Raw genomic sequence first — 18,258 nt, forward strand, 5'->3', positions numbered from 1 at the left:
GGTGTTATTCATTCATCATTTATTTTTAAACTTATTATCCCATCCACATTGTCATTATTAACCAACGACCGCATTCACAAGCCATCCCACAGAATACAAATGTGTGTTTTGTGTGAGTTTAAGAAGAATATTAATGTGGCATTAAAATGAACTTATTTTATCTAAGGATATTAACATACTCAGATCTTCAATATAGTGGAATAACTAATCATCTTTCTGGTCTCGTCGACATGTGCACCTATTGAGAACCCCCCCCCCGACATGTCCCACTAGCTTATATTGTACACTAGCAGCGATGATAGGAGACTATTTACATTAAGTTACAAAAAATATTGCAGCTTATTTTCAATTATTTTCTTTACTGACATTTTTTAAGTTAAAAACAAACCTGAGATGAAACTCTCTTTTTTTAGATTTCTTTTTTTTTGTGTTTCGTTTCACAAACAAATACAAGGGGAGAAAAAAAGCCTTACCATAAAACCTGAGGTATTTTGCATCAAGCAGCCAAAGGTATCTGAATATTTTATCTTAAAAAGTTACCTAAACTCATCCAATATAGATACACAGTTATTTACAAGAAGATAATAATAATAATAATAATAATAATAATAATAATAATAATAATAATAATAATAATAATAAATATTATTAAGGAAATCTTGGAGGGGGATCGGATAGAAGAGTCTGAGTGTAGCGCAGAGCATGATGACAGGATCGTTCCAGTCCGTAAACAGTAATCCGCCATCCTCAAAAATTGATTTTTATTATTTTTATTAAATAACAAAATAAAGGATAGTGCATCTTCATTACATGTTTTTAATAATAAAATTATCAGATAGTCATTAATACAATTATTTTTAAGAACAGGATAAAGAAAAAAGTAGTCTTTCGCCTTCTGTTGAATAATAATAATAATAATAATAATTAAAAAATAAGAAACAGAAAGAAAAAGAGTAGTCTTACGGCTTCTGTTGAAAGTAGGAGCACATAAGGTGGGATGTTTGCTGACAGCATCCATTAGAAAAAAAAGTTCAAAGTTACAATTAGGAAAAACCATCATAGAGAATCAATAACATTGCAGAGTAGGAATCAATCCCATTGGATTAAGGAACCTGAACTTCCAATACTTGTGAAGGCGTTGTGACTGGGAGCACCCAATGAAACGCATTGCTGGGGTACTTTTGAGGGGGTGGGAAGGGGTCTGTACCCTTTTTTTTTTTTTTTGTGGGTCGTGACTTTAATTGGATACCACCCCACCAATGAACCTCCCCCCTTTAAAATTTTCAAAATGGCCTCAAATAGCTTGTTGCTATGGGAACTGAGAGGTGTGGCTTGGAGGACATCACATGGCCTGCAGTGGGGGATGCAAATGGACTGTTAACACCCTTCGAATTTGCTTACTGTTCTAGAAATTACTTTGCTTTATGTTACTAATGTAGCAATAATGGCTAAAGTGAGCGTCTGCCTTTTTCGTGTCTAAGAAAAACGGCAGACTTCAGAACACTGACTTGGGTACTGATTGTTCCATTAAAAGGAGACCTATTCCTGCTTGCTCTGAGACTACATTCAGCACGTCTTTGGGTAATCAGATTAGAACATGCAATCTAAGGGTGTGGATCAGCATCAAGTCTCGTTTGAAGCGGTCTGAAGCCTTGAACAGCTTCATACTGCAAGCCATTGTGTAGTACGGTTATACCACAGAGATTGAGGTTTACCAAATGGATAAAAAAATAGAAAATGAAATAAAAAATCAACTGAATGAGATGGTAGTCATACCATAGAATGGACATGACATTGAATAAATCAACAAAAATTCAACTCAATCAATGCTCTGATGCTGCAAAATATTCATATGGTATAAACGTGTGTCCTCCTCACCATAGCTTGGAACATTCTGATTAGACCCCAGCAATAGAATGGGTTTCCAAAGATAGTGAAAACTGAGGCAAGGTTACTGCTTGGCTTGGGAAGCCAATAGTACCACTGACTGAACACACTGGCAGCAGCTTGAGTTTCTACACGTAAAGCTTCCATTCTGTCATTGAGTCTGGGGTATGCAATTGTGCCAGCTCCAAGTGTTAACTGAATGTGGCTCAAGATTCTTAGAGAAGAACAAAGTGCATTTAATGGCAGATGTTTCCCTAAGTCTACAGGGTTGACACAGACAGAAATAAAAACCCATATATGCCTTGTATTGCTTGAAATTTGTATGTTTTTTGTTTTTCATAAATACCACATACAGTAAAACGGATGAGCGAGAGAGAAAAAGGAAAAAAAAAGTCCACCAATATTATATTATTTCTCATTGCCAGAATGAACAGATAAAATAAATTAAATTAAAACTATACTGGAGGAAATATTAAAAGTCAGTTAAAATTGCAGTAAAATAATTTACCATATATATTTCAAATAAAGCTTGACACTGCGACTCGGCAGCACGTTGTTGAAATGGAACCCACTGCTTTGAGCATGCTCAGAATAAACTTGATAAACTTGATTCATAAAAAGGAGTGGCTGTTGTTTAGCTTTTAAAACACAAAAGCCCAATTAGAATGGTGAACTCGTGTCAAATTGTGGAACACTCACTTTGTACTGCACTGTGCTACAGTACGTATCGCGGTTTCACCAAATAATGAACAAGTCAGCTCAGGCCTCAATGTCCTTAACAAGGAATCCTTCATAAATTAAATACCACTGTATACCATGGTCAGGATACCACATGACTCTAGTGTGCATTGTGAGGCAGTGTGGTATCCATATAACCCAAAGAAACAGTACAGCAAAAATTTTATTTGTGTGGAGGCCGTTGTGGATTACCATAGCAACCCTGCTTCTTCCCCTTTTTCCTGGCATACTCAGAGGCCAAGAGGCTCAAGACTGTTCATTTGCTTTTTAAAAATCATAAAAACAAAACAAGTATAAATAAATCACCCCACCCACTCTTACCCCCCAAATCCTTCCCCATTAAATAGTTCCCTTCCTTCTGCGCGTCTGTCAGGAGACCTCGATAATTTCCATGCTCCCGGAGAAGCTTGACTGTTTGCCTATTTTGCCCAGGTCTTCCCTGGACCGGTTCTCCGAGATGCCCTCCTCAAACTCCATCTGGCAGCTTCTGCGCTTAAACTGCTTGTCCACCGTGCCGCTGCTGTCCTCGTGCCAGCTGCCCCTGGAGTCTCGGTGCTCCTGAGGTTTGTCCCGCAGCCGCACTGCCTCACAGCCGCTCGGGAGCCCGCTGCAGCTGAACGAGGTGTAGGTCGAGCTGCTGCCGAACAGCATGGAGTTCCCACTGCCGCTGCTCCCGTGAGCAGGCTGACAGTCTGTACCAAAGTACCAAGGGTTCTCGCCTGTAGGAGTGCTGGGGGTTGTGGCTTGTACCGTTTCTCTGTGCTTGTTCCACACATTCATCCCGTTGGACCCTACTAGTGGTTGATGGCTGTTGGCCAGGCCCAGCAAGACCGAGGTCTTCAGATTGTCATCCAGGCTCGGGCTCCTGTGCATGGGGCCCGCCCTGTTGAAGTTCAAGCTTAAAGAGTGGGCCGGGGAGCTAGACACTGGACTCGCGGCACTCCCATTTTGCTTCGGTTTTCTCCGCTGCCGTACCTTGGCCTCGCTGCTCGGCTCGGCCGCCCCGGGGTTATCAAGGACCGGAGAGAATTGGCAGAATCCATTGATCCCGCTGGGGCTGTCTAGCTTATAAAGTTTGGGGACATCTTCGGAGTCCATAGGAGTCGTGACAGTGGGCGTCCGCGGACAATTGCTTGGGGAGTAGGCAGACTTGATGTCCAGGGAGAAGGAACGCTTGAGCCGGTTGGTGTCGAGGATGCGTTCGGCCGACAGGTGCAAGCCGTTCAGACCCTGCTGGAGCGTGGTGGGGGAGGCCAGCTTCGACTCTCTTTTCTCTGGATCGGGGTGGGACTCAGAGCCCTTCTTTGCTTCGGAAGCCCCTGAGGTAAAATGCCCGTTCTTCTGGTTGGTGTTGGTGCTGTCGGTCTCCACTTCCTCCTTCTCGGGCTCCACCTCCTGCCTCTCCTGCTGGGGCTTGCTGGAACTGGAGGACCAGGCTTTCAGCTTCTTCATGTCCTTCTCGTACTCAAGCAGCTGCCCCAGGAAGTTGAAGTTGGGAGATATCGAGGGTCTCCGGTCTTTAACAAACCTTTGGGATCCCAAAACAGAATTACTGTTAGAGCTTTCTAGCTACTAGACAAGTTACCTTTAGTGGCCTAATATAAACCAATCCACCAAGAGCAAGAAAACTACTGCAACTCCGAAACAATACCTGTATGCATCATCCGAGGACAAGCCCATGGTCTTCATGATATAGGCGATGGCTATGGTAGCTGACCTTGAGATCCCAGCCAGGCAATGCACGATCACTCGACAATTGGACACCTTTGCTTTATCTGTATGGAAAGGATACATTTTTAACACCAAAATGTAAACACTTTGTTCTGGCTAAAGACCCAACATGCACATTTCTATTATTGTCTAACCTATATCTGGTTAACAATAGTAGCCTGGCTTCATTCGAATATCCCTTGTTTCCCTATAACAAATGAGGATCAGGATTAGACTATTGTGCAATAGAGCCATGCTTACCAATAAACCCATTGGTTTTGTCCAGCCAAGGCAAAAGCTTCTCACAGTAGTTATCGTTGACAGGAATGCGCATGAAATGGCTCTCAGAGATGAAGTCCGGCTTCGGGCATGAGTTGCTAGCATTCAGGACAAAGGTGATGCCATTCTGTGCCATCAAATCCTAGAAGAAAGAAAGCAAATACGTTCTACTCCGTGGCTACTTAGCAGTAACAGTGACCGCAAAGCACATTCTTGACCCACCTTAATAAGACTCCCATTGCATAGCAGTTTGATCCATTCCTGGTTTAACGATACGCTGTGGTTAATCAAGTTTGTAGTAAAACCTGGAAAGGGTTAAACTACTATGCAATAAGAGTCTTATTTCCATGCCTGTATAGTCAGACTCATAATGAGAAAAGAAGCTCACTTACATAAAGATACAGGGAAGAGATCAAATACTTTAAGCTGTACCTAATTCCCTTGGCATTTAACACTCATAAATCTCGCATGCAGTCACTGTGGTCTAGCCAGTTTTGTAATCTGATCAAATTCCACACAGAACAAATATGTTAGTAATACCCCAAGCCTCAGCTCCATTATACAAAATTGGAACTATCAGTCTCTTTTAAAGTTATTAAATCACCATGACCTATACTCAGTGTAAATGCCAATGATTGTCAATAACTCATGGCAAGAAATGTCGTGGCCAAGTTTAATCATAGTTGAATAAGCAGTTCTCTATGTAAGTGGGATTAATAACATTGCTTAATGACAGGCATATCTAGAATTTCTTTCGTCAGGCCAAATAATCTATGAATTATGTGAATGCCATGCTGACATCATTGGCAATAAAAAGACCATTATTTACGCAGAAGATACTGAAGTCATGACCAAAAAAATCTAAAACAAGCCCATGTCCTAGTATTTCATTTGCTCACTTGAGGTACAAAAATAACTATGCTGTAACCTTAAAAGGAGACACATTTGTTCTGTGAGGTGATTGTGCGGGGTGGGGATATTGACATACATCAAAGCATACTTTCAAATCATAAAAGTTCCTTTTCTTAGATATGTATTTTGGAAATGAACAATGCTGGGAAGATGGGAGAAAAAGAAGTATGTAGCAATTATGGAATTGGGTGTACAGTTCAGATTAGGACACAGTCTATATTCAGTTCTGTGGTATTGAGCAATTTGCTGGTTTTTGGCAATAGTGTTCTGTTCGGCGCCCTCTTCGACGGCTACTAGCTTTTCTACCTTGTTTAAGACGTCCTTCTGTGAACCCAGGTAGAGATGTGGCAGGATACACGTGGGGCCAACGTTGGCGACCGGCAAGCAAGGCTGTGAGATGCTCATTGGCAAGATGGCGGCTGGCTTTCCCTCACACAACCCCGGGAAGCAGGAGGAAAATGCAGCAAAGCCCCCTGCAGGACAAAGAGAGACAGTGCACATTAGGTACTGCTTTCGACAAAAGACATGCGATTTTAAAAACAAATCCTAAAAAGATGTTACGCTTTGTATTATCCGGTCAATAATTATCAGTTATTAGTTAAGTTCAGTCTATCAGTTATTATTAATTCATTATCTGTAATTTGTAGCTTTTCAGTAATTTTTTATTTATTTCAAGAGCAGGGTTATGATAATAAAATGAAAACCGTGAAGTGTCTTCCATTGTGAGTGCTAACTAGCATGACAAAATAAGCTAGCACAAGAAGACATTTTCTGTTCCTGAAATGAATCACCTGCCACCTCAGTGATTCACAGATATTTGGTTTGATTACATAAGAGAAAATGGCAAACTGGAAAATGGTTACACAGGGTTTCAATAACACTCTGCTCTGGATATTTTCTACATTAGAACCTGGAACATGAACAGCAACCACACTGCAAGTCTGTCAACAAAGACCAGCACATAAAACCGCTTTTCACGTTCCTAAACACGCTACGTCAACTGTGTAAATAATTACTCGAGGTCTAGATTCAATTTATGATTTGAAACATGTTTATTTTATGTGATTGGCACCTTCCCATTTTCATAGTCGTTTCTGTTGCCTACTGTGTGGCCAACACATTTAAAAATATAATTGAAGTTTACAAGACAAACCTGTTACTTAGCAAGTCCTTGCATGGCTTTTCTTGGCTACAGATGGTATGAATACTTGTATTGTAGTTTTCCCTAAATCTTACAGAAGGAAGTCATTCCTTTCCTAGCCTTTCATAGGATGTAGGAAACATATAAAGTATATGTATGAAAGAAAACAGGCCCTGTACTGGATTTGCTCCGTGAGTAAAGTCCAGGATGACTGTTTTGCCTTATCAGACACCGCCATTGACAAAAGCACTTCTCTTTGGGGTAATAAAAGCTGAAGAAGCTACAAAACATAAAAAGAAAAATGGCAAGCACCTTTCAAACCAGTCCGGATCTGGTTTCAGTGCCTGTTCCTCAGGCTCTTTCCTGCATGACCTCATCTCCTCTATTTGACAATTGCATCACACTGAGAGAATGAGGCCTCCCACAGGTGCAGGAGGACTGAGGAGGCCCTCTTTCTGTGTTCTGGAAGAAGGCAGAAAACCTACTGTGGCCATAAATCACCAGACCAAAGCCATCTCCCGTGGAAGAACATGGGCTTTGTGCAGGAAAACAGCACCCCGAGAACTGCACACTGTCTCTCCTCCCAGAGGCATATACATAAGGCATTCTACTGTAGATACATGTCTTGAAGAAAATATTTGTATTTTTTATTTTATAGTCTTAGAATGTATACCAAGTATATTTGAAGACTAGGAATACCTAAGCAGTAGCAGTGCTTAGTAAGGTAAAAAAACAAACAAAAAAATAAAAAACAAGCACATGCAATTTCTAAAGCCTCTGGAAAATTGCTTGTGTAATTCCAGACATATGAAAAAGCAGAGTTTGAACGACCTCTGTCACCTACGGAGCAATTCAAAGAAAACATGAGCTGGGCGGATAAATTTAAAACCTAATCTCAAATCAGCTTTTCAAATCTGGGACACGTTAGCCCTGCATCCAAGTAGGACAGGAGGCATGACATCATCCTGCATTAAAGATTGATGTTTTTTCTTCACTTTGTCCTCTTCAGGGCTGACCCTATCAATGGCACCTGCTTCAACTCATGGAGAGAGTCCTACTGCCCATCTGCTCCTGTCTGCGCTTGCCTACTTTGGCCCTCGTGCTCAATGTTATTCTCACTGCTGTTCACACTGGCCTGCCTGTCTGCACTACCAAGCAGACTCACAATTGGAACATCTGCTCTTTAGTTCCTCTGGCTCACTGCTTCTGCTCAATATGTGAAGGAAACGCTCCGCTGAAGCAGGTTTATTATAGAATCCTAAAAGGTATAGCAGGCTGGTACACAGGGCGCTGTATCTGCATCATTTCAATATGATGTCAGTCACAGAAAAAAACAGAGAAATAATTTTTACGCACTTACCACTTCAAGTATTAAAAGGGTCTATTAAATAACAACTGGATCCTAATGCAGTCTTCTGTTATAAGACATTACAGTGTGGAATATACATAACCTTTCTTCCATAGCCTGTATGCTACCTCAGCAAACCACCTTAGCCACCTGTACAGTCTGCTGTAGCTGCTAATAATCTGGACTGCATAGCAAAGAAATAATAGAAGCTGGCTCTAGCTTTACCTATAAAACATCATCTGGAAAGCATTCTACCCTTACCCAAAACAAGCGAACCACATACAGCTGCAAAAATACCATATTATACAATATCCCTTTAATAACACAGCTAATTCATGATATTAGCACAGCCATGTAACACACATATAGAACTTTTCTTTTTATTGGATTGCTAATAATATAACTAATATAGTCTCTAATGCCTTCCCATATATTGCATTATCGATTAACAGTAGGCATGTCCTGCTATAAATGACGGCACTGTAATTGAGTTAGTACAATTTAAAATCTGCAACCCCACCATAGTTTCTATTTGTGGACACTGGCCCTTTAAGCTGCGATTGACTGATCACTCTGCTTTAAGCTATTAATGGCAACAACCAGAAGAGATGACATCATCTTTCAGCAGGCCGTATCTTGTCCATCAGTCTAAAAGGAATCTGATCCCCCTGCTTTTGCCTCCACAAGTGCCCGCCTTTCAGCAACTGCTTGCGTTCTCTAGAAACACACACTGACACACGCTGTCAAAGTTCAATGGCCATATGAACCCACCCCCCCCCCCCTTTCACAACCCTGTTTAACCCTAACACTTGGCACCACACACTGACATCATCGCTCCGGAGGGCCTGTTGCCATGTCGACACAGGTATTTATCTCAGCTCTGGGAGTAGCAGGGCCCTGATTCAATTGGATCTATCAGCTGTGTCACTCCAGTGGGATGATACTGTGTCAGAGGACCCTAGCGACAAGGGAAAAACAGACCTTTCCCAGCTAGGCTTTCTAATACCCTCAATTTACCCAGTATTCCCATTCAAAGGTAACTTTGTTTACCTTTTCAGGCCTTTGATATGCAAAAATAATATAATATATTTATTAATCATATCAATTTTAAATATTTAAAAATAGACCCCTTTTCATAAAGTTAGAGAATATTTTCAGATTTTCAGATATATTGCTTAATTTAACACTGTATAAAGTTTTAGGAAATATATCTCTCCACTTAAAAAATGAATTTTTGGTACAGAAAATACATTGGTGCAAACACTTCTTTAAAAGATGAATTTTGTACATGTAGTTGTATATAGATCAACAGTTCACTTCTTGACTGAGATGCTGATTACAACGTTCTTGAATTAGCCAACACAGTAACTAAGTTTTTACATGGACGTGTTAGGCATTCTGCCCCAGTATGTGGGCAATACAAATCGATGGCATTTACTGAGATAAGCAATAATAAGTTCCTGTTCTGAATTGACAAGGCAATTCTCTGCTATATGGAGAAAAAAAAATGACCTGCAAAATCGTTAAACTGATAATCTTAAAAAAAAAAAAAAGCATACCTTTGCTGCAAGTAAATGTTGATCTTACTAGAACCACTCGGCAAGGGTTATTGATTTAAAATATATTGCCTTTCCTGATCACTTCCTGGAAGGTCACTGTCTCTTTAAGAAAAAAAAAAATCCATTGAACAGGATGAAAGGAAGGGCTGTGGATTGAATTAGGTCATCAGATATTATTGCTCATTACTCCTGCAGGGCGTATGCGCTACATAAAAAAAAAAATAGAGTTAAATACAGCATGGCAGTTGCCTCCTTTCAGCTATGACATTTTTCTTTAGAATCCACTTAATTGGAACCAGGTGTCACAGTAGGAGTGTGTGCTGGTGTTCCAAAATGATGTCACAAATGCTGGTCTGCTAGTATCAACCATTAACTCCTTAGTGGTTGATAAAGTAGATAAAACTACCACACACACACACACACACACACACACACACACACCAAAAACCCATGCATAAAACACATGCTCAATTCTAACACATACACACACCAAACAGACATACACACTCTCATATTGTAGTATTATTTTAAGATTGCCATCCTTTAACTTCACACAGTCAGTTTCCACTAAGTACAGTTAGTAGAAATACGAAACACAATTTTTAATTTGCAGAAAGCAACAAAGGCTATTAGGGAGTTTTCCTTGTCTCAGGTGCATTACTGTTCTCATAATTACTTTAGGAGGCGCTGAACGTAGCTACAAATAAAATAATAAAAAAAAGATGGTTGTGCTGTGGCTCCCCCTTACTATCTTCCTTTTTTCATGTTTTCACGCTCCTCCCACAATATTTCCACACTCAAGGCAAGCCAAAAAATGGTAAAGGTGATCCCCAGCAAGCTCTCAAAACCTAAACAGTGCATTCGATCATCTGCTCCCCCGTGGATCTGATCAGTAATTTCAATGAGAAATGAAACATCCCTGACTGTAAATGCTTTGTCTGATGCTTTAGTCTTATGACCAGTTTGCTACACAACTTCACCAATAGGCTGACTTATATGCTACAAAGGTGAAGCATTTCTCCAGGATGGCCATTCACAATAGATTCCCTCCAGCATAATAACAATGTTAATGCAATCAGAATTTGTCAGAAAAAAACAGGCAATTTGGCTAAAGAAATTGGAAAACCTATAAATCTAGTTTCTCCCTTCTTTGTAACATGTTTCTAGTCTGCAAAAAAAAAAAAAAAACACCTTACAGTCTATGTATCTGGCAACCTTTTATAAAGCACAAATACATAAGCGAGGGTGGACAAGGACACAAGGTTGACAACAAGTCATACTTAACCATTAATGCTTGATTTGTAAAATGTGAAACCTGTATTTACAGTACCTGCTCCAAGCAGCCCGGAGCCACAGTAATGCTATGCAGTAGCAGAGAGCTGCACCTTGAATCTGCAGCTAAATATCTTCAGTCCCCTTAGCGACCAGTTACTTTAGCTTTCACAATATTTAATATTTCACCTATTCGGTTGTATTTGCTTTCTTCTTCTAACATGCTTTTTGTCGCTACCTGCATTTTTGCAGATCCGCTTGCATATGGTTCATATAATAAATAAATACCTATATCAATAAATAAATCAATAAGTAAATAAATGCAAGTTCTGAACCTCAAAGCTCATGTTGACCAAACATACTGCAGGCTTAATAAATCAACTATGGTAGAATACTTATTTTACACTAAAGCATATTGATGATTTTCAAACACAATAGCACAGGGATTGGGGGGGGGGGGGGGGGGGGGGGGGGGGGGGGGGGGGGGGGGGGCTCTGGGGGGGGGGGGGGGGGGGGGGGTGGGGGGGTGGGGGGGGGGGGTGGGGGGAACCCGCTCCCATTTGCCTCGGCCAATCTCACAGCATCTCCTGCAGCGCAATTCATTTACTCCCCCTTTCTTGCCCTCCTGGGATCTTCATTACCTAATGCATTAATAGGCATCCTATCTGGATCGGCAGCTGTCTATAATCTCAGAGCTATACCGCACATTTACTGTATGATAATTCTGGGATAGCATTGACATGTACAAAAATACACACATAGGAACATAAGTAAGCGCACACACATGCACACAGTCTGTATATCAAAATTCTGTATTTTCAAGCAACCCTCAATACATCTGTATAATTTCAGCCACGCATATTACTTCAATTTGCTAAAGTTTTGCAAAAAAAAAAAAAGGAAAAAAAAAAGAAAAATCAAGCACGTTTGCGAATTTAAATGTTTTTCTTTGCAGGATTTTAACATCATGGGGCAGCTTTGCAATAATTTTTTAATAATCTAGTCATGCCATTTTTTATCTGCAGTACATGCACAAATTACCACTTTTTTGTGATATATTTTTTGCTGCATCAGGGATCAAACCCAGATCCCTTGTTCTGGCTTAGACACTCTATCATCCTTGTATCTTTTGGGTTCTTTTCACACACATCAACACAAACACACAACACTCATTGCCTCAGAACATCCCACTATCCTCCTGCCGTGAGCGGAGTGACTGGGATACAAAGTGATGCTATGGACACCAGATTCATTCAGTGGCCCTCAAAAGAAACCCTGCAATAGCTGCAGGGTAGCCTTAGAAATAGATGCATCAAAGCAGTCTGGGTTTAAATAGCATTGCTCTTTGTTAAACTCTACGCTAAACTCCTGTATGCAGGCTCTTTAAAAGGCACTTTTTCATCTTAATCATGCAAAGACAAGTCGGGTGGAAGACGATCCTTTTATATTGTTCCATTTGCAGGGCTTACCTTTTAAAATCCTCAATCCGCCCTGCAAGAAAAACGGGGACAAAGAGAGACCCCCACAACCCCAAACAACCTCAATACAAACCTCTCAGCTCCCTTGCTTCCTTCATCCTGCGCACCCTGATTTTCAGTTTCATTTCACTATCATGCATCTCAGTCCAAAACAGCTCCTCCGTAGGGGCGATTACAATGTCCACAGGCATCCAGGCAATTTAGCAACAAAACCCCTCCCACCCAAAAATCACAAAAAGAAAATGGGCAAAATGATAACCCTTGGAAACCCAAAAGGCAGCTGCTATAGCTGCCTCCTCTGCAACACCATCAACTACTAAGTCCTGCTGCTGTCTGTGTGTGCCTCAGCCAGGCTATTGTGTGCTGTAAGCTTCTGTGTGTGTGTGTGCGTCTCTCTCTCTCTCTCTCTCTCTCTCTCTCTCTCTCTCTCTCTCTTCTCTCTCTCGCTCTCTCTCGCTCTATCCCTCTCTCGCTCTGCTCAGCTCCAGTTTGGAGTGTCTGAATGAGCTCACTTGCCGTGTGCAGGATACTGCTCTCATCAGCCAGGGATCAGTCATAGCTAATGTGCAAGGCATGTAACCACATTCCTTACTCACCACACAAATATGTGGCCACCTTAAGGGCCCTTCTGCAGCCTAGCAGATTGGCAGGCGTGTCCTTTTTTTTTTTTTTTTTTTTGCTTTGCAGTTTAAGGAGGACTGGGAATCATTCTCTTACGGAAGAAGATAGTGTTTTATTTATTTATTTATTTATTTATTTAAATGCAATACATTTTAAATCAGTTTGGCTATTCTGTAACTGAACCAGGCTGCAAATTTAAGACACATTTTCATTTTTACTTTATTACAAAATAAGCTGCAAACCTTTTTTTGTTCGTTTTAAAAAAAACATCTGCAAATGTGTTTTTAATTGCTGTTAAAATAAATTGTGAAATATTATAATTTACAAGCACATTTACAGTAGCTTTACACTAAAGGTGTCATCCAAATTAAATTCCACCCCCACCCCCCAATATTAATAAAATAATGCCAACACATGCACGTTTAAAGAGGATTAATCAATCCAAATCCCTAGTTAATATATAAAGTGGATGGAACTGGATACTTAAATTATGCTCTCAAACTGCATATTCATAGTAGAATTCTTTCTACTGCAAAATGTGGTATAATTAACAAGAAAAATACAGTAAAAGGAAAAGCTTACCCTAAATAAAGAGGTTTGCATTTGTAACACAATAGCTACAGTGCACTGATCCCTAATAGGCAGAGTAAAATGCCTTCTTGCAATAAAGACATTCTCACAATGAGGGTGGGTGTATCTTGGATAGCAGAAATGTCACACTTTAGTGACACTTTACTACAGAACATCAACCCTTTACTAATATAAAATACATTCTCAATGGTAGCTGATTTTAGAGAAGCTAGAAATGTTTTTTTTTTTTTAAATATTTCTTTTAACATAAACAAAGTATCCCCGATGCCATCATGTCAGGGAAAGGGAATTGAAAAAAGCATGTGATCATTGATATAGACGTTAAAACTATCTGGCAGACAAACTGTTAATATCGAACTACCCTGGTTATAAAAGTTGACCGAGAAGATCATAGAATACACCTGTGTACCAAATGTTTGGTGGGTATGACTATGTTGTGACTTTGTACTAGCTGGGGAAGATGCAGAATTTTCTGCAAGACATTCACAAAATATTTTTTGTACTGCATAAATAAATCACAAACAAAATAACCATCTCTCCGTGGCATTGGTGGTCCTTTGACAATCTCTTAATAATTTGTTTACTAACAAATATATCATGTTCAACAATAATGTTTTTATAAAAAAAAAAAAAAAAAAAATTCTATAACACTTTTAAAAGTCAGCTCCACCTATTGCACTGCAAAATGCACGGTTTTGTTATGGCTGTTCTCTCACTGAAATGGACCTTTGAAGGTTGACTCCCACTCACCCGCTTGTACTTTGGAACCAGAGAAGCTTGTAAAACACAGACCAGCTTCTTGGAAGCAGAACACCAGCTATTACTACGAGCTTAGAAAGACTGCCTCTCACGTTTGTATTTGTTTAGAGCGTTGGCATGTGAGCAGAGCTGCAAATAGGACTGAGGATCATATCATGAGCCGGACAGTTTCTATTTGCAGAGGCACCAGTGCAAGCTTGCCCGAATTGAGTACATATGCCACATTGACCAAGATGCAATTTCAGTAATACAGTTTTCAGCATGTTGGTCTTTTTAGAAGGGTAATTTAACACAGTTTTGATACACTGAGGACTATAGATGGCTTAATAACGAATACTGGAGAGGCCTTAATACTGAAGGTAATTTTACACTGCCGTCAACTGGAGCAAACCAGGAATGTAAAAAAATGACCTGCACTGTGCGGTGTGGGGTGTACACTTCATATACAAAGCCAAGTGTATTTTTCAATGTCAAGAAAACCAAGATTGGTCTGCAATTTACATGTGACCAGATTGTCATGAGCCTTTTATCCAGGAAAAAAAATTATTAAGAACATCTCTGTGGTAGACTGATGAAAAGAAAATACAAGTTTAATTACAAAAAATGACATACAGACTTATATATACACACTGTATAAACAATGTGTCAATTACTTTTCTTCTTCATTATATATATATATATATATATATATATATATATATATATATATATATATATATTATATATATATATATATATATATAAACATTATTAAGATATATATTATTGAGACAATGTAGCAGCAACAAAGCCACTTTTACATCCAGTGCTTGATTTATACAGCACCTGCACTGTACAGATATATAGCACATGTACAATTAATATACACATTCAATATGTATCTTCTATGCTATGACTGATTAGGGCTCAGTTTAGAAGAGCAATATAAAGGGAATGTGATGCACAAGAATGGCAACAACTGCTTCCTATTTCTGATCCCCTCTCAAAGCTGTGTGAAGCCAGCAACACATCAGTAGGGTGCAAAGTCATACTACAGCACCAGACTACTGGACTACTAACGTACTGAAGAAAGTAGTCACAGTCAAATCCTTAGCAGTACCACTTTTATTATGTGGAGTAGTATAGTACAGTACTTTGAAGTACAACTTAATTTAGAACTTAAGGTTGTCTACAGTCTGGAACGAATTAGTCAATTATTTATCAAATCACAGCTATATACTTAAGATTTTCTGAGTCAGACGTAGACCCAGAGGTTGAACAGGGACTCTTTTGTTGCAAGAACGGTAAATAACAATTGTAGCAACACAGAATGAAAGACAATCTATGAAAGGGAATACTAAACAGGCAATATATTAAATATTATGAAAAATGTAGATATTAAATATCCCTTTAAGGCCGCAAGCACCAGCTCTGGGTAAAAGGCAGCACCTGTCCCAGAGAGCTCTTCTGAAAAATTCCTTCCCCTCTTTGGCCCATGCAACCCCTGCAGGGACCATGAGGATCTACCGCAGTTGGCATAGGGACAAACGTGTTGACAGGTCTCGTTTGTCAGGGAATCAGTAATAATCAATTCATACGTAATTCCATCAGTGATGTAACACTTCCAGGATTTACAGCTGGGATGCCTTTGTGCTGAGGTAGCTGTCCTTCGAGAGATATCGCTCTGTGTCAGAGCACTGAGACCTGGTTGGCTAAAAGAGCAATGCCGATGACCAGAGACTTCTTGTAGAGCCATAAAAAAAGCAAATTACTGTATATATGACTAAAGAAAAACAAAGCTTACTAAAATGAATAAATAGTAGCAAGTAAACCAAGACACTGCTTCAGCTGCCTTCTGCTCATTAAACATGTTCCTCCATTTTCACTGTACTTGCTTCTACGGATGACTTTTCAGACCCATTCAAAACGTTAAGTGGATACATTACATGGCTCATCCGTATTATACCATTATGTTACCCAGAAGAAACTCAATAGTTAGCAGATTACCAGCAAAGGCAAGACAATGGAAAACAGATTGCATAATGGTCTTGATAGCACTCTGTCTGTTGGGTACTGATATGGTACCATGGTAGTACCAGGTCATACCGTTGTGATACAGTACCTTTGACACATCAAAGCGTGACCATTCTACCAATGACTCATACCATGGTGATGTCATTGTGCTACTATTGCCCCATACTGCAACAACATTTTATTGCCACTGTGCGCAAAGCTATTGAAGATCAATTAATGAGGAGTCCTGTGACACGATGGCTCGTTTGATATGGCTCTATTTCAGGACAGGAAATAGACAGCAGTTTTGGTGAGTGAAATGCGCTGGTGCACAGATTTAATAATAAAAAAACTGTTTAAACAAACAAAATACTTTTGTAAAGCAAAACAAAGAAACAGATACAAAACAAGTAACATGCTGTTTCCATGCCAACACGCGTAGCAATTGTTATGACTGTAATTGCTTTTCTCTCTCCCGTTCTTTCTCCCTGAACACACCAACCCAGCGTGCGTGAAACACACTTTTATGCAGCTGTGCTGAGATTCGATTGCTAATTGAATCTCGGCACAGTCTGCATGCGGACTAATTGTGCACTTCCTGTGCCCCCATACAAATATCCACTTTCATCTGCACGTGATGCCTAAATACAAACATCCACTTTAAATCACCTGTGCTTCATAACCCACGCTCCGTACACGAAAACATACACACATACATATACGTAAAATACACACAGGGGCAGGGCACCCTGCCACAAGTCCCCATTATTAGTTTTGTATCAGCAATAGAATGGTATGTAATGCTATTTGGGAAATATGGTTTAATAATAACAAAGCAATAGAAAGGTACAGTACCAAATGAGAACTTTCACCTCCTGAGGCTAAGCCCTTTCATAATTTAAATAACAAAATAATACACATTTTTTTAAAATCCTTGAATAGAAGCGTTTTTAAGATTAGCACAAGCATCAATAAAAGGGCATTACCTATTCCTGATAAAACATTCCCAAACAGAACTCAAATCTTTACCACACCAGCCGTCTTTTTTCATGTTGTTTTCCCTACTGAGTTAATCACTGAGTTCCCTGAAATTATGTTTAGAAGGGTTTAACAACCCCACCCCCCCCCCCCCCCCCCCCCCCACCCACCCCCATTATTTTTTATTTTTTCCATTGCAGTACAACATCCAGGGCCTGTACATTTGTAATAGTGGAAGACGGGTTACAAACAGAAACAATAAGATTATTCAAACTTATGTTAAACACTTCCTTAAAATTCTCTATAAGCGCATGTCTATGTGAGTCAAACCTACGTTGTGTAGCCTGAGAACAGACGCCCTTTATTTTATATCGGATTCTTGGAGTAATAAACAGTATCACACCCTTTTGTCCGTCACAGTAACATTGATTTACTGAAATCTGGAGAATGATGCAGCGGGCCTGAGCATGAGCAGCACTCAACGGTAGCTTGGGTTTAACAACCCCCCCCCCCCCCCCCCCCCCCCCCCCCCCCCCCATTTACACACAAAAAGTAGCTTGAAAAAAAAGTTTGGGGAAAAATCAACAATTTGGGAAAAATCTTATTATTAAAGAAAAAAAAAAAAAAGTCTGCTTCCATTGACAGTTAAAAAGCAACACTTCCTGCAGTTCAATGTTTGTCTTTGTTACTTATAATAAGTTAATACATTATGTGAAGGATGTCGCTCATTTTAAGAGACATAGTTTTTCACAATCCTCAGTTGGAGCAGCCAGCTTCAATCTGCGGTTCTCTCGCCCAGACAGCGCAATATGACATCTCTTATGCAAGAGACACTCTGCACATAATGTATTAACTTACAAGAAAGCACACTTGAAACCCTTGCAGCCCATACGAGAAAGTGTGCACTGAAGCCTGTGCAACACTGACATGATTCCCCACAATCAGCACTGAGGAGTCTTTTTAGAGGCCATGTTTGCTGGAATAGTTAGAAAG

General features: G+C 39.9%; 1 protein-coding gene across 2 annotated transcripts in view; it reads right to left on the reverse strand.

The window, feature by feature from the left end:
• Positions 1 to 904: 904 nt before the first annotated feature.
• LOC121329950 (dual specificity protein phosphatase 8-like) overlaps positions 905 to 18,258 on the reverse strand; it is a 76,209-nt gene continuing 58,855 nt past the window's right edge. Inside the window, exons 1-5 of one of the 2 annotated variants that reach the window (XM_041276059.1) lie at positions 12,398 to 12,887; positions 5,833 to 5,999; positions 4,597 to 4,756; positions 4,277 to 4,400; positions 905 to 4,153 (exon numbers count right to left, since the gene is read on the reverse strand). In XM_041276059.1, the coding sequence (XP_041131993.1) occupies positions 2,995 to 4,153; positions 4,277 to 4,400; positions 4,597 to 4,756; positions 5,833 to 5,999; positions 12,398 to 12,515 (1,728 nt within the window). In that variant the 5' untranslated portion in view covers positions 12,516 to 12,887 and the 3' untranslated portion in view covers positions 905 to 2,994. Of the gene's footprint in view, positions 4,154 to 4,276; positions 4,401 to 4,596; positions 4,757 to 5,832; positions 6,000 to 12,397; positions 12,888 to 18,258 lie in introns of those variants that run through there. The other variant, XM_041276058.1, reaches the window with a different exon arrangement.

The sequence above is a fragment of the Polyodon spathula genome, chromosome 17 (genome assembly GCF_017654505.1).
Source record: "Polyodon spathula isolate WHYD16114869_AA chromosome 17, ASM1765450v1, whole genome shotgun sequence".
NCBI lineage: Eukaryota > Metazoa > Chordata > Actinopteri > Acipenseriformes > Polyodontidae > Polyodon > Polyodon spathula.